Raw genomic sequence first — 23,654 nt, forward strand, 5'->3', positions numbered from 1 at the left:
TCCAAAAAATTCTTCCCATCTGGAGATTGGGCAAATGAGCTAAATTGATATGTAACAAGAGAGTTGAGATCTTGTGATACTTAAGGGTAGTGACTGCTCACATACTGTGGAAGCAATAGAGCACACCCCCAGTCAGCTCTGGACACTTCCTTAAGCAGTGAACCTCACTGAAATTCTCAGCTTGCTAGGAAGAGGCTCATAAAACTAGAAGGATTTCATGTAGGCAATTGCATTGTTCTGGGTCAAAAGGTGATAGATTAACATTCATCTGCAACATTACACTTTTCAAAATTCTCACAAGGCTCTCTGGTAAGTCAGTGAGTTTCTAGTGTCTAGATGTATTTATGGAGGCATGCTGGCTTTCTGGGCAGGGTGTGTTAGAAAGGAAATGTGCAGAGGCCTAGAGATGTCTTGAGCTTCTTACTCATAGTGACTTGTGTGGTCTGATTTTTTTCACTAATTTTTTATATGACAATATAATCACTTCCTGCTTCCCTTTCCTCTATTCAAACTCTCCTATATATGTCTTCTTGATTCATTTAAAATGCATTGCCTCATTTTTTAAAGTTGTTGTTACATGCCTATATTATATGGATATACTTATGTGGCCCTAAATATAACGTGCTCAGTCTGAATAATACCAGTCATCTATATGGTTTCAGAGTAAGAATGTTGAGCTTGATTCTTGTCCAAGCTAACAAGGTACAGGTGTCTGGCTGAAGACAAATCCACACTTGCAATGGTATTGAGTGGTATTCTGACTATGCCATTCTTGGTCTCCTAAGAATATGCTACTCTAGAAGTCTTGAATGCACGGAGTGCTGGTGCTCCTTGTATTCCAGTGATTCTTCTTTCCACATCATTTGTCCAACTTGTCTAATCCCTCTGCCTCCAACACACCACAGTCCTGGTCCTGCTTCCTAAGCATGGTTTTATATATCTAAGGGATTTTCTCTCTTTTGCTTCCTTCCTTCCTTCCTCCCTTCCTTCCTTTCTTTCTTTCTTTGTTCCTTTCTTTCTTCCCTTCTTCCTTTTACTTTTCTTAGTGACTTTTTGTCAATTTCACATCATGCCTCCTGAATCCCATTCATGTCCCCATCCCTTCATATTAGCCCTCTGCCCTTGCAACCTCCCGTCCAAAATAAAATAAAATGTAAAAGAAAAAGAAAACAAAAAACAAAAACAAAAATAAACTAACATATAAAAAAAATAAAATAAAAGGGTGTGGGTGTGGAGGCTGTAGTGTCACCTAGTATACCTTTCAGTCCTACAGCTTTTCTTGTAAGTGTTCATTGAAATGAGCCATTAGTCTAGTTGATGGTCTCTGGTTTCTCCTTACACCCTTGATACTGGGCTCTAACTAGGACTCCTCTTGGATATTCTGCTGTTGCCCTGTGTCATGAAGATCCTGCAGTGTAAGGAGTAGGTTTTTCCTCCTGCCCGCTGGTCTTGTCCTGCTGCCCAGCCAGCCCCAAAAAAACATACCGAGACTCCGTATTTGATATAATGCTATCGGCTAGCTCTGTCTTAAGTATTAACCTATTTCTTAATCTAGTATTTCCACGTGGTCTTTTCTTACCCTCGGAGAGCCGGCTAGCGTCCAGCTCTCTCCAGACTCTCCATCTTGACTCCTCCTTACTCCTTCCTCTTTCTTCCTTGTCCCCTAGTCCCGCCTGTCTTGCTTTCCTATTGGCCAACAGTGCTTTATTCATTAACCAATATGAGAAACATATACAGAATGACATCTCCCATCACTGCAGCTTTGGATCTACAGGTCTGGCCCCTTCACAAGCTCCAACAGTTGATAGATGAGGTAAATATTGGAGTGGGCTACCCATAACCCTGGTTCTGGGCCTACTGATAGCTGGGTTAGGCAACTTGCCAATTTTCCTTCATCAACACCACCTGGGTGAGCTCTCCAGCATTGCTCCAGCTAGCCCATCCACCACAGCAGGCAGCACGTAGTGGGGCCAGTTTTGCTCTCACTGACCTTCAGGCCAGCTCCACTGCACTCACACCATGAAGGCCAGCTCTATTGTTTTGCCCAGGTGAGGTTCAGGGCCTGCTCTCCCAGGGATTTTCTTAATGAATGCCTCTATGTATCACATCTGTTCTCATGTGATCTCCCTCAATATGTAATGGAGTCCCAACCTCCATCAGAACACATCAGGGTGTTCCTTTAAGAATGACGCTTTCATATTAGTTCTTTATATTGCCACTTATTGTCTCCTTATACTCAGCATTAAGTCCACAATTTTTAATGGCACTTACAGTATGCTTGTGGGTCAATCAAAGAAGTTTTGCATGTCAACTTGTCTTCCTGGATCCTGCCATTGGATCTTTTCCATGGGATGCTCCCTATGTCCTAAATTCTATCACTCCGATTTGACTATCTACCCCTTGGAGATACACAAATTTTCTTGGACACCTTTGTCAGAGAGTGGGTGTTGCTTTGTTGTAATAGTTCTTTTCAACATTGTTTCAACCTCATGATTGTAATAAATTATATTCCAGTTTAAGGGCACATAGTGTTTGTTAAGAAAGTTGGGCCCTTGACAATATCAATTAGTGTTTAAATACTAATTGAAAAATCTTTAATCATTCTTTCCTAGACTGCTGCATGTTGTGAAAAAGCCATAAGCATTGAACAAAGACAAAACAAAGCAAATTTCAAATTTTACCTCCTTTCTTCAGGTAGTTCACAATCCACAGCCCCAGGAGAATGCTAATTAGACTGTATAATTAGTGTCATAAAGACAATATGAAGAATAAGCAAGAGAGGTGAGATTTTTCATTTTCCTGTACCATCTGGGGACATAGAAAACACAACTATTGGATACTGCATCGTGAACAAAACAATTATTAATAAAGCAAGATACAGTCCCATTCATGTGCCCCTGGGGAAAGACAGACTAAGGATGGACTACAGATTCTTAACAACATGCAGTCTCCCTGTCACAACTCAGGAGAAGGGACAGGAGCCAGTACTTTCTCTCTTGCCAGTGGTGGGATATACTACCACAGACAGTCTCTAGGAAGGATTAAGATTCAAGGATCGTATTCAGTCTTTGATGAGGAGCCACCTGGAGCTGTCAAATTGAATTCCCTTGGGCAACAAGGTGTTGTTTGGAGTTTATTAATCTGGAAAAGTAACAACAGCAAAAGTATATAATTACCTCAAGACTCTACTGGGCTAGAGTGAGAGCTCCATAACTTTCCCAGAAATGATATGACATTCATGTTGGGAAATGTGAAGGGCTTGATAGTCACTTTTTAGGTATAAAAATTGTCAATGAGAAAAAAAAAATGTCAATGAGAATGAGAACTTTTGAGAGGTATTGTATTGTTTTGTTTTGATACAAATGTCATTCTGTTGCATAGTTTAGCCTGGAACTCACTATGTAGCCCATTCCTCACTTGGACTGTATAATGAGGGCTCTTTTAAAAAGTACACATTAATCTTTGCATCATTTTTTTCTGCACTGTGGAATTGTGTGCCCACTTGTATTGAAACTCCCAGAAAGGAGGATGGTATTTGCTGGAGTTAAAACATCACGTTTAGTGTTTGTCTGTCTATTTGCTGTTTTTTAATTATGCCATTATTAATCAATCCTAGAAAACTGTTCTGATCCATATTCTAAGGAAAGTTCTAAACCTTAAGGTTTGATCAGAGGCTGGAAAGAAGGCTCAGTAGTTAAGAGGATGTACTGCCCTTGAATTAGGACCTAAGTTCTTTTCCCAGCACTCACGTGTGTCTCCTCACAGTTGCCTGTAACTCTAGCTCTAAGGGATCTAACACTCTCTGACCTCTCTCTGCACTTGAGTATACAACCCCCACCCAATAACACATGAGTAAAGAAAACAATAACAAAAGTGCTTCATTCCATGAAAAATACTTAATTGACTGGAGCCATGCATGGGAATTGTGATGGATTGGCACATAACTGAACTTGGGTCTGTTCCCATTGAACCCCAGGGCTAATTGACATCCACCTCTGTTCCTCATTCCCTGTTTCTAACCCAGGGTGGGAACTGGCAGGAGCATCTTCTTTCTAACTCTATCTTTCCTGGTGGACATAAAACCATAGATTCCATTAGATCTGACATATCTCTCTCTGTGTTATCTCATTTTCCAATAGTATAACATTGAGGCAATGGGGAAAATATTAGGGAAACAGTAGTAGGGTAAGATGGAGGAGCAGAAGGAAAGAAGGAGAGAAGGAAGGAGCATCTCTGAGGACAGTAGCTCTATGACTTCTTAGTTTGATGTCCCCAGTAAGCAAGCTTTATCCTTCACATTTCATTGTCAGCCCCCACTGCAAAAATTCCATTGTCATTATCAAATTAAAATGTAGCCTTCCTCATAACAAGGGGGGGAGGGCAAACCTGTATTTATTGAAGAGTAGGATGCCAGATGCCAATGTCTGAGCAGCACTGCTCCTAGCTATGTCAGTGGACAGATCCAGTACTAAGACCAAGTCTACTAGCTAAGCATCTGTCTCCTTTCCAGTGATCTTGTCAGTCATTTAACATAACATGTGGTACAGAGAAAATGACAATTAGAAATGTCCAAATGACATAGCCATTTCTTGATTGCTTCAATGTCTTAAATTTAAAATTAAAGAAGGGACTAATGCGACATAGGAGGCAGAGGAAGAAAAAGAAGAAGGGGCAATAAGAAGCAGCCAAGAAGAAGGAGGAGGAACACAAGAGACAGAAGTTTGGGGAAATGAAAGATATAAGAGAAAAAGTTTCAGTCAAAATAAAGAATGCCATGCCTCCCTCTCATACAATATAGACCGAAGATGAATGAGTCCATTTGGGGAATATGAAATCCCTCAGAAAAGTATGTGTGGTTTAAATTGCTCCTGTTGTGTAACTCTGTCTGTCTATCACTCAGGGGAGTTGACTGCTGCTGTGTAACTCTGTCAGTCTATCATTCATGGGCTTTGGTTGCTGCTGTGGATTGGGTATGCCGTAAGACAGAAACCTCACACAGATTGCTGCATCTCTAAGCACATCCCTTTTGCCAGGCACTCTGCCAGGGACTTTACTGCACTATCTCATTCATGCTTTACAATAACCCAGTAAAGGAGGTAATTTTAAGTATATTTACTGATGAGGAAATGAAGACCAAGAAAGAGCTGAGGTAATTTGCCCAGGGGCATGTATTTTGTAAGTGACATAGCTGGGATTTAAACCTAACTTGTTTTGCCCCCAAGCTTGTTTCTAAGATACAAAATCCCTTCTCCAAGTGCTCACATCCTATTTGGCCTGAGAAGACATTTACATAAGGCTGCAGAGCTCAGGCAGGCTGTGGAAGGGAGGGGGTGTTCTGCCATAATGTACTTCTCTATGGACATTTTGAGTACATTGAATTATGTCATTTTAATAACTACACTCTGTAAGGAGAAGGCTGTGTTAGTTCATTTTCCCAGAACATTAAAATGAGGTACAGGTGATAGAGGGAACCATGAGGGGACAATGGCAGGGCTGCTGCTTAGATGACCAGGAAGTTTGACTTAGGGCTTAGCTTGAGTTTGAGGAGATGCTGGTGTGTTTCCTACTTTCTGCTGACTGACAAGAAAGGGGTTAGGTAGAACAGACAAGAACAAAATCTCTGTAGTTACACGGCTTTATATGAAATCCCCATGTAACAGCCTGTGGATCAGTTGTCCTCTTCTAGTAAGCCTTGGGCTCTCCGACCGGAAAGCATGGCTAAGACACTTGCTTACCTTATGTGAGTAAAGTTGATGGTTTTAAGGCCTAGTGTATACATTGTGAAGTACTTCTACAGCCTGAACACTTGGTGATTCTTAACACATGTTCCTTAGTATTATTACATGCAACCTTGATGATGAGAGTCGTATTTGAAGCCTTAGCTCTTAGCCTGATGCTTGGCACACAGTGAACTACTGGTAACTAGTTCTTAAGTTAGTAGAAGAAGTCTACATTTGTCCTGACTCAAGAATGCTGCTGAGGAACTGGAAAATTTTGATATAAAGGCTACTACAATTTGAATGACTCGTGCTGATTAAACATTTACAAACAAGCCCCATATACTTGGTGCATGCTGACTCATATAATCCTCAAAACTAAGTATCACTAACCTCCTGTAACTAATGAGTGACCTAAGTAAGTTCCATTTGACATGGTCATGTAGCAGCATTCCAACTCAACTTCTGTGAACCCAGCAGTGTCCTCTTCAGAGTTTGTCACCTCATTTCACATGAAGATGTTAAGTTAGACCACTGGCAGTCAACCCAGTGGTGGTTTCCCTATTCCCTCTTGTCTTCTAAGGGTTGTCAGTGCTCATGCTCCCCACTCTGAAAGATTTATTTGTGAGTCAGGACATGAAAATTAATTAATATTGCTTATGAGAATATACATGTTGAAATGTCCCAGACTGTTTTGGTAAAGTGTTTTCAACCATTTGGTACCTGAAGTCTGGCTGATCAAGGCTGCCGTGCATAGAATCACATCCATCCTTCAGCACATTTGTCCTCAAGAGCTAGACACCATTCTGTATTACGCTGGAGAGTGATGGAGAGTGATCCTAGACTTCTGATGAGTGGGGAGAATTCTTGGGAGCATATCCTCTGGAAGTCATTATGGGATTCCCATTGGAATCCAAATAGCCATTTCCCATTTTGCAAAATAAGCTGTGAAATTGTGTGTAAGCATGGGATAATGTTCAGATTCATTCAATAACTGGAAAATCAGAGAAGCCATGAATCTAATGGCCTTACAGAAAAAAAGGAAGCTAAAACAGCAGTTACACCAGGGTTTATCTGTCAGATATCAAACCAGAAGGTATTACAGTTTTCTATCTCCATATATTTTGTCACAGTCTTAATGGGGAAGGTAATACTAGAATTAAGTGGTAATAAGAAAACATATACATAAAATGGAACCTGCATTTGGCTCTTGTGAGATCATGTCACACTGATCACTGTGAAATGTGTGCAAATATGAACTGTCTTTTCTCACCATGATGCTATATGATGAGAGCAAATCAGAATCATAAGGTACTTCCCATATGTTAGGGTCATTGTTTATGGCTATTGCTATTTATTGAAATTAGTATTTTTAGAGTGGGTTGCAATAAATATAAATGCTAAAGCACATGTTTAACATGCATAGTCCTCAGTTTCATCAAAAAATGTATTTAGGTAGGTAGGTAGGTAAGAAGACCGATAATGATAGGTAGGTAGGTAGATAGACAGACAGAGACAGACAGACAGACAGACAGATAAAAGAGTACTTTTCTATATGTTCCAAGTTTATTGTCTGTATTCTTCTGGTTACCTCTCTCAATATTCATTTTAAAAGTGTTTCCCATTTTCTTTATGGAGGGCTGGTGACTACTGTCAATCTATATCAGTGAGTGTAAAGGCTCTCTTCTGGCACCCACCTCAAGATATCTGGAAGAAACCTCTACAGCGGCAGCTGTAGAACATGGGCTTCAAAGACAACTAAACTTAGGCTTTGGTTGTCACAAATTCACACAGTGCTCTAAAGTTATTTATTTTTTCTTCTCTGTAAAATGGAGATAGTTCTATTATCTGCTACTGAGAGTTGTAAACAATAATATAATACATATAACTCTCAGCATATAAAAGTAAACAACAATCATAGTAACAACCTAAGAATAAAAATACCATTCCAGACAGCTAGCTAAACATTTGCAAAATGTCAAGTATAATATTTGACACTGACAAATAATTGTTGAAAGAATGAATGATATATCATCACTCAAAGAAAGATAGGCAGCATTTTTGTAGAACACATAAGTATTTGAAATCAGAAACTAAGGGCTTCTTTGGAATAGTTTGAACAAATGACTTTAGGCAAGTCTTTTCCCTTGACGTACACAAAGAGAGCTCAATTTTAAAAGTTGTGAAAGACTTTTGATCAAAAAACAAACACAATGAGCTGGCATGACATATATTAACATCTTTTCAAATTACATGTAGCTGGAATTGTGTTCATAAGACAAGAACAATAGAGATAAAGAACTGGCTAGCTGATTGCTTGTCAATGAGATGTGACAGAACTTCAAGCTAGAAAGGGAAACTTCTTATGGTGGCTTTGACTTTCTTCTTCTGGGTTTTAAGAAATGGGAGGACTTGATAAAAGGTGAACTGGAGGCAGCATGGTCTCCTGTATTTAAAGTCACACACAGCAGGAGTTAATGAAAGTCTGGTGGTTGTCACCAAATGTTCACTGAACTCTTTACTTAGCATAAAACACAGAAGGCACACCCCATATGGAGTGGCAAAAGGCACAAGACACAGGTCTTATCTTCAGGATGCTTAAAATCTAACATAGAAAGGAAAACAGTAACCCACTCCTAGCAGTGTAACAAAGAAAGAAAATTCAAGAGTTCCCTAAGAATGGTTTGTTTTGATAGTTAATCAAGAACAATGTTACTGAGACAGTGACTTTCCCACTAGTTTACAGGAAAAGCATTTATGTTATACATTTAGTATGAACATATATCCTACGCCTAGGTGACTTGGGATGAATTGCTCCTCTTTCTAAATGCAAGAGCTTTCAATTTTCAAAAAAAAAAAATCTGAGTTATGAAAATCTGGGTTCAGTTTCATAAATACTATATGGAAAAGAGTTGATAAGTAAAGATATTCCTAAAGATGCACATTGGGTTCATCAGAGAGCATTGCTGGATTAGCTTCCCAGGGAAAAAGTTTTCATGAACAGGATTAAGTGAATGCCTTCTAGGTTAGTTCATGTAAAAACCAATTTGGAGAGAGTGTTTTTGCAATCCCTATGTGAGGTTGGGGGTGAGTTGGAAGCTTATTCATTATGTGACTCAAGGTTCTTCTCTTCACTCATGTTTGTCCTGAAGCTAACCTGGAGTTATCAAATGTGTCTCTTCTGATGAAAACAACAAGGCCAAATGTACCAAAAGAAAAGACTGCCCACCATTGCCTAGTTCTGATTTCTTACAAAGCTCCTTCATTCCCCTGGTTCCAGTTAAAAACAATAGAAAGATAAAGGTAGATTACAGGTGGGTTAGCCTTGCAGATAAGAATGCAGACTTTGGAATGAAATAGCTTTGAGTTCAGTGTGTCATGGAATTCAACTAATTTTTTCTTTTTGAAAAAAGTATTATTTTAAACTTTATTATCTATTTGAAAAATAGGGAGAGTATGAAAAATTACAGGTTACAGTTGTGAGGATTAAATGTCATAGTATGAACAGAGTCTACAATAATGAGTTATTATTACTACAAAAGAAAAATTATAAATCAGTGGAACCCAGAAAATTGATGTTTTTCAACAAATGCAAAGGTAAACATGATCAATCAGTATTGTTCACCTTCAACTGTAATTCTAAGTTTAACAAATGCTCTAGGTACCTATGATAAGAAAAAGGACGCTTTGTGGTATGAGTCGAGTGATGAGGGCCAGACTCTAGAAATTTCTCTTCCAGCTTCTTGTAAACTATCAGGAAAAACTAAAGGGGGGTCAGCAGAACTCAGAGCACTCTGCTCTCAACAAAAATGGTTCAAGAATGAAAATGGGAAGTGCAGCAGGTTTGCAAACTCTACTTCTGTACAAAATGGTCCCCTCATCCCATCTTTCTACCTGTACGTGAAGCAGACAATATGGTCACTATACCTTTCCATGTGGTTCTGAGCTAAGAACAGCAATTACTAAACCACATTTGTTTTTTAATGTAAAGATCTTGGAGATACTAAAATCATATTAGCTAACAACAACTTTATTTCTTAACAGAATTCAAGAAAATAGAATTGAAAATAATCCCCTGAGCAATTAAATTAAACTGAATTCAAACCTATCCTTAATCTTATTTTTAAAAAAAACCTAGTAGTGAATATATTATAATTATCATTTTTAAGGGACACAGGGTAGGTGCTCCAAATGGCAAATTATTATCACCACCAGAACTCTATGACAATGTTCAACTTCTGCATGTATATCACACAGTATAATTAAACTGCTGTTGATGCAAAGATAAAGAAGCTGGTGTTCTTACAGTACTCACTGACAAGTCAACTCACAACAGAGTGCTCTGTGATAGCCACTGTCCTATTTCATTCATGACCCTATAAAGTTTATACTAATGAGAAATGTGATTTAAAAGCCTGGATGACTATTTTGTGGTCTCTGAAGTTGGTTCACATTACACCTGGTTTGACTATGATCTCCACTATCCACATCATTTTTTAAGATTTATTTATTTATTATGTATGCAACATTCTACTGCATGTATGCCTGCATGCCAGAAGAGGGCACCAGATCTCATGACAGGTGGTTGTGAGTCACCATATATTGATGGGAATTGAACTCAGGACCTCTGGAAGAGCAGCAAAGATCTTAACCTCTGAATCATTTCTCCAGCCCTCAGAAGTGGTTTGAACAAGCAGTTATATATGAAGCACTGAGCTATAAGTTTGGGGAGATACAATATAAATGTTTGAACAATGGAGATTCCCAGGACTTTGACAGACAAGTAAGAAACTAAGCATAATTGGCTGATAGAAATTCAGCACAAGTTTTAGGAGAGCCCAGAGGAGGGAGCCCTTCAGGCTTGTCCGGCTTGTGTGGCTAGTGAAGTTTCTCTGAGAAGATGACTAATTGACCCTTGGAAGTTCTTGCCTTTGATACTTCCTAATCTTGACAGGAAAATATAAACAGGACACCAAGAACAAGGCAAGATCCTATCTCACAGGATCCACAAGAAGACAATGCTGCCTCAGGAACTTCAAGATTAGAATAATGTCTTGTCTGGGAGTAAAGTGATAGTGTCCTGGATGGAAAGGAAAGCTGACAGAGAAACCCAGTGGGCCATGAGATTTAAATCTACAGGAAATAATACAGGTGATCCTTTAAGAGCACCTATGATGTGACACAGTACACTGATCTAATCCTGACAGCACCGTGGTACAGTCATTGAAACTCAGAAAACTTAACAACTTGATGAAGGGCGTGGGAAGCCAGGTGATTGTGAAACCACAATTTACTGATTCAAAGTCATCAAAATCTCTAAGGTACCACTCCAATGTTACTCTCACTTCCAATAAAACCGTATACCTTCAATTACTTCCAGATAAAATACAGATTGTGGGAATGTGTCCCAAGGATTGCATGTACAGAAGAAAAGGGGGGTTGGTACTAAAGCTTCCCTAGAAATATAAGGGGGCCCTGAGGAGAGGCAGGGGCTGGGTAGGTATGAAATGACTAAATGAAAACTTTCCCCACAGTGAAGTGCCGGCATAGTTATCATGTGGGAGCACTGCATTCAGTTCTTAGTACTAAAAAGGGGGGAAATGAAAAGAGAAAATAAGAAAAAAAAAATCACAGGAGTCTTAATGCTGAAGAAAAAAAGGAGACAGCAGTGCATGAAGAATCACTACTTCATATGCAAGGAAACATAGAGACATGCAGAAGTCATGGGTTTGAATGGGTTTGAGTGACCTATAATCTGTAGATTACAAATCACCTGTTTCTATGAGAGTCCAGCTTTTTAAAAAAAAAAAAAAAGCAAATATGTGTGTACATAAAGAGTAAGCAAAACCTCCAAGAGAGGCAAGGTAAAATAACAATTGCATGTTCAAAAGTTTTACTTATGATTTATTTTTATTTATCTGTTGGGTGGTGAGTACCTTTCCCAGCTTAAGTGTGGCAGTTGGAAGACAAGTTCCAAGAGCTGTCTTTCCTTTTACCATATCGGTCCCAGGAATCAAACTTGGGTCAGCAGATTTGGTAGCAAGCACCTTTACCCACTATGTTGTCTAGCTGGCCAATAATTGTACATTTAGTAATATGGAAGTGTGAGGTCTTTCCAAACATTCGCAATGAATTCAGGGACTGAGGTCAAGGAGCAAAACAACTTATCATATCTTACTCCTTCACCTTCATTCACTGTCAAGAGGAAGAAATAGTTTGACCTGATCTGTTTTGGGGGCTGTTTGTGTTTCACCACCCAGGGGAGTCCTTTGACCTTGATGGGAACAGCAGAATGCACAGTGCTTATAAACAAATTCTATAGCTCAGAGTTTTGTCCTCAGAATAAGCTATGGAGTATATATTCTCGTTTTAAAGGTAGTATGATAGAAGGGTACAGTGAAATAACTCACAGGAGGGAAAGGGGTGGATGCGTAGAAAGCCGAACAGCATTGAAATGATAAGTAAAACTACTTCAATTGCCACAATTGAAGCAGTCAGTAGTAATGTTCCAAAGGCCATTGGGGAGGGAGATATTGAATGACCGAATGTATGTAATTCATCCTCCATCTTTTTTTTTCTTCTATGGAGGACAATCTCCTGGCTTATACAGGTGACTCAGAGTTGAAGAAAGTGAGAGAGTTGCCTAAGGAAATTTCCTCTGTGTAACATTGTACACACTAATTTTTTTTTCCTTTCATTCTGTCTCTTTTAAAAAAAAAATATGTAGGCTGTATTTGAGCTTCACTTTATAAGTGGAGAAACTAAGTTCCTAAGCTCTTAGCCCTAGACTATATAGCTAGTTCTTCCCTGAACAAGAGGGCAGGAATCTAGGATAACTGGTTTGCAGAACAGTGCCATGATCCCTGCATACCACATTCCAGCTTTTATGGAGGGGACATCTGAGTCATCGCTCATCTTACAAATCTTTGTCCTTCTACCAGCCCATCTTCTCCAGTGGTTTTTCTCCCTTTCTGGAGGAAGGGTCTGGAAGATCCCTGAGCACAGGACATTACTGGAGAGCAAACACAAATCAGTAGCATCAACTTCACTTCCATTTTTCACCATAAATTCTACCTGAAATGAAGCCTTTTTATTGGGATATTATTTGGACAGACTGTCAAAGAACTAATAATTTCTAATCCACCACAGCTAACTCATTTTTTGACTTAGTAAACACTTGAGGGAAAGAGAACAGTTTTACCATAAGGGGGAGCCTTTGAGTTCCATAAAGGGGGGGGGGAGCATTTTATGTACATATATATTACATACATGTTTCAGTTCAAAACATAGAGACACAGGCAGCAAATGGCAGCTTCTTGCCTGTGTTTTGGGACAGGGTCAGAAGACTAAGTTTTCTTTTATTTTTTAGGTTGAAATTGGGTAAATTCATATTTTTCTGTCTTTTATACACAACAACAAAAAGTAAATTAATGTCTAACAACCACCTGAATGCTTTAAGAGTATTCAGAGGTACTCGGGGGACCCCGCACTCACCACAGTTTCTGCTAGGTAGATACCCTGTGTTCCTATCAGATGCTCTGCAGAATCTATGAGGCTTTGGGAAATAGATTTGATTAGCTGAAGCCTGAAGGTGACTGCCCTGGGGGCTCAGGAAAGAGAAGACCCACTCACTGTAGTACAACTTTAAGGAAATTCGGGGAGGGAGATGGAGAAAGGCGAAAGTAAGCGGGAAAGAATGAAAAAGCAAGGTAGAGGAGAAAGGAGGGGGTGAAGGAAGGGGGAGAGGAAAGGACAGAAAAAGAAGGAAAGTGGGAGAAAGAAAGAAATTGGGAGGGAGACTGAAAAGGAATCAGAAAACCAAGTTTCAATGCTGAGTGTGTGTTGTAGAAAAGGGAGAGATGTAACAGGAAAGGGTAAAGTGTATCCTTCTCGCTCCCGCCACGAGGCAAAATAAAAATAAGGGGCGGGGGTGAAGAGGGAGCAAAGCAAAACAAAACAAAACCAGGAATGTGTGTTTTGAGCAGGAATGAGGAAAGCAGGGAGGACCTTAAAGGGGGTGTGTACAGAATTTCATTAAATTGTTACTTTAACATTGTCTTCTTAAAAAAAGAAAAAGAAGAGGGGGTGGAGAAGCTGGAGCGAAGGAAAGGAGAGAAACGGCAAAGTAGAGAGGAAGGCTGGATGGCTCAGCCTCTCCAGACCGATTGATTGGTCATGATCCCCGCAGTTTGAACAGGGACTCATTCAATTGGGAAGGTGGAGTGCTGGCGAACAGATTAGCACACGCTTGTTTACTCATCTTCTAAGGGATTTTTCCCCCTCTTTCCTTTCAGTTCGAGAAGAAGGAGGGAGGGGAGGGGGCGGGGGGGGGAGAAGGGGGCTGTGGCTTGTGTTATAAAGGACGCAAAAAATAAATAAATGAGAGCATCTTGGGGGGAGGGAGGGAATTCAGCCGATCAGTGTGTTAGAGGAGATTTTTTTTTTTTTTGAAGAGCGAGAAATATATAAAATAAAATGAAATAAAACAAGGAGGAAGGCATCCAGCTGTTAGACGGGGGATAAGGCAGATAAAGGAGCGGGGAGAGAAATTAATTGCCAACCAGGAGGAGTTGGGCTATATTTTTTAAAGGTGGGGGGAGTGGAGCACACACCTTGAGGAGGAAAGCGAGAAAGAAAAGAAAAAAGCAAGTGGAAGGGGGGGTTAGCCCGAGAAGGGGGACAAAGTCAAGGCGCGAGCGGCTCCCAAAGCTGGCAGCTCCGGGCGGCGGTGCAGGGGCGCAGGGGGGGGCGGGGGGGGACCGTCGGACATGCGGCTCTGGAGTTGGGTGCTGCGCCTGGGGCTGCTGAGCGCCGCGCTGGGCTGCGGGCTGGCCGAGCGCCCCCGCCGGGCCCGGAGAGACCCTCGGGCGGTGCGCACCCCGCGCCCTGCCGCCGGCCCGGCCACCTGCGCCACCCGGGCGGCCCGCGGTCGCCGCGCTTCGCCGCCGCCACCTCCGGGCGGTGCCTGGGAAGCCGTGCGCGTCCCCCGGCGGCGGCAGCATCGGGCGGCAAGGGGCGCCGAGGAGCCGAGCCCGCCGAGCCGGGCGCTCTATTTCAGCGGGAGAGGAGAGCAGCTGCGCCTCCGGGCCGACCTGGAGCTGCCCCGCGACGCCTTCACACTGCAAGTGTGGCTGAGAGCTGAGGGGGGCCAGAGGTCTCCAGCGGTGATCACAGGTAAGGCAAAAGGGGTCCCCTCTCTAGCAGACCACCCCGCTAGTCTCCGGGAGCCCCTCTGGGAGGCACGCAAACGTCTAGGGTGCGGGCGGCGGGTGGGTCTCCGGGAGCCGCCCCAGGAGAGGAGCAGGGATTTTGGAGGCGAGCTTCGAGCCTTGCTCTAACCCATCTGAATAATGGGCGCACTGAGAAAGGGATGCTACCCGGCCTCAGGGGAGCTGCACCTGGGAGCTCTGTACCTTTGGAAGCCCACTAGCTAAGGATGGCTGGTCCCGAGAGAACCCAGAACACATTGGCTGTGTTCAGGATGTATACAGACAGGCTCCGTTTCAGTTTGGGAGGAAGGCAAACACGACCCAGTTGGGCTGCATATAGAAGGAGTTTAGGGGGACCGTTAATTTCTTACTTTTTCATTAGCCTGGTTACCCTGCAAGTCGGTAGGAACCAGATTGTTGTGACTGTCAAATTTAGAACTCCTAAAAGTACCCTCAAAGTTGTTTTCTGATAGAAGCTTGCCTCTGGGATCCACCCCCACCCCTATCAGCATAGCCACCCACACTGCCATTCCTGGTCCTTGGTTTTAAAGCTGGTTGCCAGTCATTCGCGGCTGGGCAGACCTTCTTAGCTCATACTATGCTAGCCTTCGCCAGACTCAGCTGAGAATTAGGGCTCTTCTCTCTTTGGGGACTTTATGAGTCCATGGCGAATTTAAGTTCTCCCTCTTCACCCTCCCTCTCCCCTTCGCTGTTCCACAGCAAAGCCCATAGTGAAACCGGACACTTTGCGAGGGGCTGCAAACATTCCGAACGCCTCAACATCCATTTTCCCTTCTAAATGAATCTGTGGAAATGCCTTTAATAAAACGAGGGGTGGTGGAGGGGGATGGCGCTGGAGGAGAGAAACAAAGTTTTGCCTCTTCTGTCTGGGAGATTCCCTCAGTGCATAAACAACCTTGCCTTTCCTGGGACGCCTTGGAGAGCAGGGGCTCCCCTTCGCTATAGCCAGCGAGTGGGCAAAGGCTTTCACTATCTCACCTCTTACCCCTTATGCACCGCTCTCATGCAGTTTGTTTGTTTTGCCTTTTTTCCTTGAACCTTCCCTAACACTGTTCTGACTCTCTTATTTATACGATGTCCCCTTCGGGGGACTCAAACTCTACTATCATACCAATAAAATGTGTCCTCAAAGCTCCCACTTTCCAGCTACCAAAGGAGAGCGAGAAGGAATACACACACACACACACACACACACACCTGACGTCATCGCTAACCCCCTCCCCCCCCCCCGAAAGGAGAGGGAAACCGTGCTCATTCAGCCAGAGGAGGGTACGATACTGAACGGAGAGACAAGATTCAAAATAATCATAACATGATGACAATACAGGAATCTCTCTCTCTCTCTCTCTCTCTCTCTCTCTCTCTCTCTCTCTCTCTCTCTCTCTCTCTCGGGTGTGTTTCGTGTGTTTCGCTTTCAAAACACAAGTGGTCTGCTGCTTGGAAGTGGTTAAGTGAAGGGTAGATCTGGCTTTGCTGATTGTTAGCTGTTGTGTCGGTGAATCGGAAGTGATCCATTGCAGAGGAAAGTCCAGGGTTTATACAGATAGTGGATGCATTTCATATATACATATATGCAAATGCGTGTCTCCCAGGATTGCCTGGGATGCTGTTTTCTAAGTGTCTAACTCAGACCAAGGTCTCTCTTCCTGTTCTCTGGAACAAGCAATCCACTCTCACAGTGATTGTTGCAGTAAAATACTTTAATTGGATCGGGGGATGTTAGGTTATTATTGCTCGTATAAAATGCCTGGTTCATTTTATGTGTGGAAATAACATTCCTCACAAAACAGGAGGGGGAAAAAAACAGTAAGTAAATAAATAAATAAATGGCACGCCTGCCTTGTAGCTGGAGAAAGCCAAGGAGCTTTTCTCCAGAGAATTCTGGTGGATTCCCGCCCCCCCACCCCCAGTTGAGACAGAGCCAGATTTGGCGGTGTGTAAACACCTGGCAGGGAGCCAGAAAAGACTTATTCTGCTTTATCCTCCACGCGAGCATACTGTTGGACTAAAAGAGAACCTGCTTCTCCTAGAATTAAAAAGCAAACAAACAGAGGGGATTTTTTTTTTTCTAAAAGTACTTTTTTTGGTTCCCTGCTCAGTGATTAAATTCGGGCTGGAAGAAACAGGTCCCTAAGTGGGTGACAATGTGCATCCTCAAGCTGGCTGCAGCGACCTCGGATGCCCGGTTGGCTGCTTGACCTCTGCCTGGGCGTCACCACTTTCACAGGAATCCCTGGTCACCTATCTCCAGAGCTCAGCAGGGTTTGCAACTGCTATTTCGGGCTCAGGGCTGCTGCCTCTCTGTCAGGCCAGCCTGCCTTACATCACTAGTCTGCACGATTCAATTGGGTTTCGTAAAGGTCTAATTTTACGGTGCTGTTAACCGGGTTTGTGTCTGGCAGAGGCAGGCCTTGCTGCTCCTGGTAGGTGGGTGTGCTCCCAGATCCTCCTGCCCCTGGTGCTATTTCTGCCAGGGTTCAAACTTCACTTCACTGGACAGTGGTTCAGACAGGCTCTGAGAGAGGCAGGGGGAAGGAGCAGGGTGCTTCTGAAGCACAGAATGCATGCCTTTTATTTTTCTGAAAGAGAAGGTGAACACACACACACACACACACACACACACACACACACACACACACACACACCATTGTGGCTTGTGCAGGAAAACACCAAGCCACAGTTAGAAAGTACCTGGGTGCAGTATTCTGCCAAAGCTGAAAGATACTTTAAGAAGTGAAGAGTCCTTTCAGGGTACTATGGGCAGGGTCCTGAAATGTCATCATCAGTTATCATTTAGCCCAAATGGGAAGAGATTCACAGAAGGCTAGAGGGTGTGCTCGATAGCACAGCTCAGTGTCCAGAACTAGAATTTAACCCCCCGGCACTCATATTTCTAGGCCTCACCCACATTTGGCAGAGAAAGAAATCTCATAAACTACCATTTCTTGCTTCATACAGTCCCACCATCCAGGTATTGACAGCATTGTTGCTGTTGTAGGTGGTAGTGGTGGTGGTGGTGGTGGTGGTGTGTGTGTGTGTGTGTATGTGTGTGTGATTTGACACATGACCTATCTCTTTGCTCTTGTATCACACCTGACAGATGCAGACCCCTGCCTCCATCCCTAGCCAACTACAACCATGCTCCACTACCCCTATAATCTAAAATAAACAGAAAACAACAGGCCAACTTGCTCCATGAAACAGAGGCCCCAAGTGGTGGTTAATCTTACTGAAGTTTCTCCTGACCTGTTAGTTGAGTGGAAAGTGCCATACTCTTCCTCTTCCACCTTATTGGCAGCCCCTCCTGCATTTGTGATTCAGGTTTCAGCTGAGGAGAAAGGACAAGGGTTTAAACCTGAGCCCCGCCCAGCACCTCTGCTGGCAGGTCCTTTTCTGTTCTAAGTAGTGGAATGAATTCAGTTTGCTGGATGCTCTTAAGTCTTCTACTTCCCTTCTCTGGGTCATTTCTTATATCTCACCCAGCCCTTCAAAAACTCAGAAGCTTCATTTGAAATTCACACAAGAGCATGAGCAGAGCTCTCTCTCTAACAGCTGTAACTCCATCTGTGATGCAGAATATTGCACTGGTCACAGTGAAATGTCAGTAGCCAGGTTACTTCTATCCTTGTCCAGCTGTGACCCTGAGCCAGCTAGCTGACTTCTCCTGGCTCCAACTTCCTCATCCACAATGTAAAGATGTTATAAGCACGTGTGCCACAACAGGGCTATGCAAATGGTGATTGAGTCCCAAGGTATAAAGTGCTTAACTGGCCTTGGTAATTAGCAGGGGCTCTACAAATATTTCTTTTATTAAGATTTTTCAAAGGTCTTTGGTATTATGGTCTGAGGCCACTGGGAATCAGAAAGCCTGCTCTCCCAAGTAGTGTGCTTCAATCTTGCTTTAAACCTGAGCATTCTGTCCCCACAACCATCTTGCAAAATGGGCATTGGCACACACACATGCACACGCACACATACACATATCCCAGAAGTATGTCTGTGTGGAAGAGTTAATAAGAGTTGGTCCAAAGTCGCACATCCCCTCAAGTAGACAGTCCCACCCAAGGAGGCAATTCCAAACTATTTGGTTCCTCTGCTGTTTGGAGGGCAAGAGAAGTGATCATCTTGTTGCAGAATGTTTCCATTCCCTTGGACATTGTGTACCAATCCATGGTTTTCCAGATCTGAGAATGAGAAATGGAGAGGTCTCATCTGGAGATTGGGCTGAACCTAGCAGTTCTGTTTTTCTTCTCATATCAAGTCATTAGCCTGACCAGGTTAGAAACTGCTCTCACAGTTTCTTACTGTGTAATCCTCCTTGTTATTTCATTCACCTGTCCCTCAGCTTTCTAGCTCGTGAAATAGGCACAGTGATTACAGGGTAATATAATGACATAAAGCGGCACAAAGTACATCTGAAGAGTTCCAGCTCCTATTTGGGGTTGAGACAAGGGTAATTACATCTAGTGGACAAACACACTGCCTTTTTCAGTGTTTTAGCTGGCTCTCCGGGAAGGCAGGACACCTTGTGTGTGTTTAGAGCATCCCCTTGTGAATTTAGAAGGATATCTGGAGTGAGCATTGCATGTTTGTTACCATTAAACTCCAATGTCTTCTTTTATCTTGTTTAAATCTGTGGGTGACTCCTTGCTAGTAAGAATCAAAGGGAGTCCAGAACCACTGAGAACTGTAAATTGCACAGCCATTTGGCTTCGAGAGGAGCCCCAGGAACACAAAGTGAACGGTGCTCACAAATCACCAGCCACAAATTCTTGCTTCCACCATCCCATGTCCCCCTATGCTACTGTAAAACCTCAGAAATACTGTTTACCCCCTCTTCATATAGGAATACATCCTGGAAACCCAAGATGCAGATAACTCAGAAGGATAGGACAGAAATGGCTAGCCTAGGCTTAGACTTGGCAGCCAATTGGATCAAGAAATTCAGTGTATAAAAAGGACACTGAGAACCAGGGTCACACAGACCCCCATTGCTTAGAGAGGCCTACAAGACATTTTGATGTATAAACTACTACTCTCAAACTCTCAAATGGATATGAGATGTCCAGCTTTTAAATCATCTTTTGAGCTGGGCATGGTAGCACACACATATGATCCAAGCACTAGGGTGTCAGATCTAGGACTACCACACCTTTGAGACTAGTCTAATCTACATAGCAAGTTTCAAACCAGCCAGAGCTCCATAGTATGACTCTATCAGTCAATCATTAAACAACTCAGCTTAGACTCCATCCCAGGGTTCCTGCTCCATTGGCCCTGTAGCTGGGCTGGGTCAAAGCCTTCTTTGACCAGCAGTGGGAGGTGACTCTCAGATCCAGCTTGATGTCCTTTTGTTGTACAGGTGGGTAAAATGATGTAGTAAATAGAAATGACACTTTTTGTTTCCAGAGGGGCCCAAGGTTAGATTTGTCACACCCCAGGAAGAAGCTATTTTTCCATTTGAATCTCTGCTGGCTACTAGCCTTTGGCAACCTTGGGTCAGTACGTTTTTGACCAGATCCCTTCAGGTGCTCTGTGCCATGCTAGCTCTTGCTGAGGCCTCCTTTAGGGTAGAAACATGTCTGCATGGAGTCACACTGAGTTTCACACATTTGATTTCATGTGAGCCTACCAGTGTTGGATGAGAGACTCACTAAGCAGGAATGGAGGAAGGGGACCTTAGCCTGGAACACTCTCCACATGTGTTCCTGATATTTGAAAAATCTCTTACCTTTCAATCTCTTTCAAATCAACACTGTCTCCATTCCTGTTCCCCAGGGAGGACATCTTTGGGCCTGGTTGTATCTTTTCTACTTGAGGCAGAAGGAGGCTCCTATCCAACATGATTCTGTTTCCCTTCTCTCTGCTTTCTGTTCCTTCACAGTTTTTTTCGCCCCTCAGAGCTACATGCTCCCTCCCCCCCCCCCTATTTTTCACTTGTTGTAAGGAGAACTGTGCTTCCTGCCTTGAGGTAATTGGCAATCAAGAGTTCACAGTTCACATCCCCACTTCATGTCCTTCTAAGCTCTGTGACTTTACACCAATGAGGCAGATTTTTTGTTGGGATTACACAAAACAGGGCCAGCTCATAATTGCAATGGAGACCAGGTGAGCCCATGACATGAGATGCTCTTAGCTGAGATCAGAATCAGTGCTTATATCCATGTGGGTATAAGGAGACATGGATTCATGCAGTCAAGGTCATTCCTAGAAGAGGGTCTTAACTATCCTGGTTCACACTGCAGGTAACAGTGCTGGGGCCAGCAACCCTCACGTGCACGACATCATTGCAGTCCTTTGATGTTAGGAAGTCTTCCAAACCTTTCCAGAAACTGTTGTGTGCCCCTGGCAGCTCAAGACTCCTTCCTGGAACCCCTTGTTTTCAATATGTAAAGAAGAGGCAGGGATGACACAGAAACTTTACACCAGGCCCCAACAACTTTAGGGGGCCTCGGGAAAGATACTAGAGGCCATGGTCCTACTTGCTACACTTCCTTTCCACCCTACTGTGCTTAAATCACATCATTCTACAAAATTCTCTCGGGGGGGGGCACATTCCTCCTTTACAAAGTATGTAAATGGACAGGGACTGACTGACGGGGGGGGGGTTTAAATTGTGTTAGAGTTGTGTTAGTTGTGATTATAGTATTGTTAGGACATAGTTTTAAAAGATCCCAATCTGTTAAAAATGCACACTGAAGCGCTTGTAGGTTAAGTTGTGTTATATTTAGTTTTTGTTGTTGTTTGTTTTAAGAGCTCTAAAAACATAGAAGCTTGAGTTGGAAGTGAGGAAGGCTAGGAAATTGCTGGTGTATTGATAACTACTGTTGAAACAATGCTGTGGAAACTTGGTGTTTTAACACACTTTTGTTCAAGCGTTTTCAAAATGTAATTGAATGCTTCTATAATAGGAAGTCAAAAAGAATTTAAAGTGCTGAAGCACCAAAAAGGAGACAACATACCCAAAACTTGAGCAGTCTCTGAGCTGATGTGTTCACAGATACCCAGAGAGGATCAGGAATCTCCCAAGGTCACACAGAAATTACCTGAAAGCCTGATGCACTATAAGCTTCAGACAATAGGATCCCCCTGCCCTTCCCTCTGAATACCTGCAAACCAGTGGGGGATAGCTTGAGGGAAGAACAGAAAGGATCATGTAGATGAGATAGTGGAGATTTGCCTGCCAAAATGCTTTTGAATGGCCACATTCTTAATTGTATAGGACACCCCTCTATGTAGAGAAATACAGTCCTACTCATAATGCCAGGGTATTGAGTGCTCATTGTAAAATCCACATGTGTAAAAATCCACAATGTAAAATAATAATATACACCACTTAAGGTTGCACAAGGCTATGGATCTATTTTACTAGTTCTTTTCTATGCCCAATTGTCTGGAGTGCTTTCTAGCATCCTCTGGATGACTGTGTGTTTACTGAGGACATATTTTTCAGAGGTGGATCCTGGGACTTGGGAGTCAGCCTGATTTGATTTTTGTGCAAGAGTACCTGCTAGTTGCATGACCCTGGGGCTGGTACTCAGTATATCTAGCTTCACTTTTGCCATCTATAGCATCCAGCTAACACCAGTTCTTACATCATGGGATCTTTCTGAAGATTAACCTGGTCTTCTTGGGGAAAATACTTAGTGATAGAGTCTAGATGACAGGTAACACGACAATCATTAACTTAAGTTGATATTATTTCATTACTTCAGTGATTCTGTGAGACATATTTATCTCCTTTGGCAAAACCAGGAATTCTGTTCCCCTCCCTTGCCACTCAAGAGAGATTTATAACCTTCATTATAACACTAAAACAACAACAAAAATAACTGAGCAAAAGTGAGAATAAAACAACAACAACAAAAAAAAAGCAGGTTGCTTAATTTTACAGGAATGTGTAATTTAAAAAAAAGGGAAATCAAAGCAATGAAGCTAAAATAAGAGACACAGTGAATCTTTGAAGTCCCTGTGTAAGAACTCAACAGGTACTTTTGTGAATTCCTGCTGTGTGCTATAAACTCTCTTTGTCCTCAGAAAGTTTATATTCTGGGTGCTGGGGAGAGATAGTGACAATCTGTAAACAAGTAAGCTGGCATGTCATCTAATGCCAGGTAAATGTTGACCCAAGAAAAATAATAATAATAATAATAATATAGGTATGTGGATAGGTGCTGGAGGTGTAACATTTGAATAGAATGATCAGAGGGCTGTCTTAAGGGACACATTGGAAAGGAGGAGGCAGGGAAGACTCAAGAGTCTACCTAAAGAAGAAAGCTAGAAGAGGCTAGTTCTGAAAGACAGAACTGCTTTGTAATTTTAGCCATGTTACTTTCCCTCTCTGGACCAACTTTTTCTTGTCTGAGGCATGAAAGGTGGTGTAAGATTATCACTACCTTGGCCCTAAAGACGCTTCTAGTAAAGACTTTTCACAGGCTTGTGATTCCCCACCAAGGCTATCCTAGAATATAATTGTAAAATTGGTAATAGCTCTGGTTTTCTTCCATTGTGGCTTATTTTCTTCCACTAGGTGGTGCTTGGGCCTGTTACCCTCAGGGGCAAAGTGCCCACATTTTTTTTTTTTTTTTCCTTCTCCCAAGAGCAACACTAATTCTCAGAAAAGGAAGAGCCACTGATTTTTCTTGTTGAGGTGTCATTGACTTAGAACATTACTTTCCTTTGACATATACTTTAATAAAACCTCCCA

At 42.5% G+C, this 23,654-nt stretch overlaps 1 protein-coding gene across 1 annotated transcript in view; it reads left to right on the forward strand.

Moving 5' to 3' along the window:
* The first annotated feature begins 14,485 nt into the window (after positions 1-14,485).
* Positions 14,486-23,654, forward strand: part of Pappa (pappalysin 1) — a 231,288-nt gene continuing 222,119 nt past the window's right edge. Inside the window, exon 1 of the mRNA XM_051188025.1 lies at positions 14,486-14,891. Coding sequence (XP_051043982.1) covers positions 14,486-14,891 — 406 coding nt within the window. The remainder of the gene's footprint in view (positions 14,892-23,654) is intronic.

The sequence above is a fragment of the Phodopus roborovskii genome, unplaced genomic scaffold (assembly GCF_943737965.1).
Source record: "Phodopus roborovskii unplaced genomic scaffold, PHOROB, whole genome shotgun sequence".
In the NCBI taxonomy this organism is placed as follows: domain Eukaryota; kingdom Metazoa; phylum Chordata; class Mammalia; order Rodentia; family Cricetidae; genus Phodopus; species Phodopus roborovskii.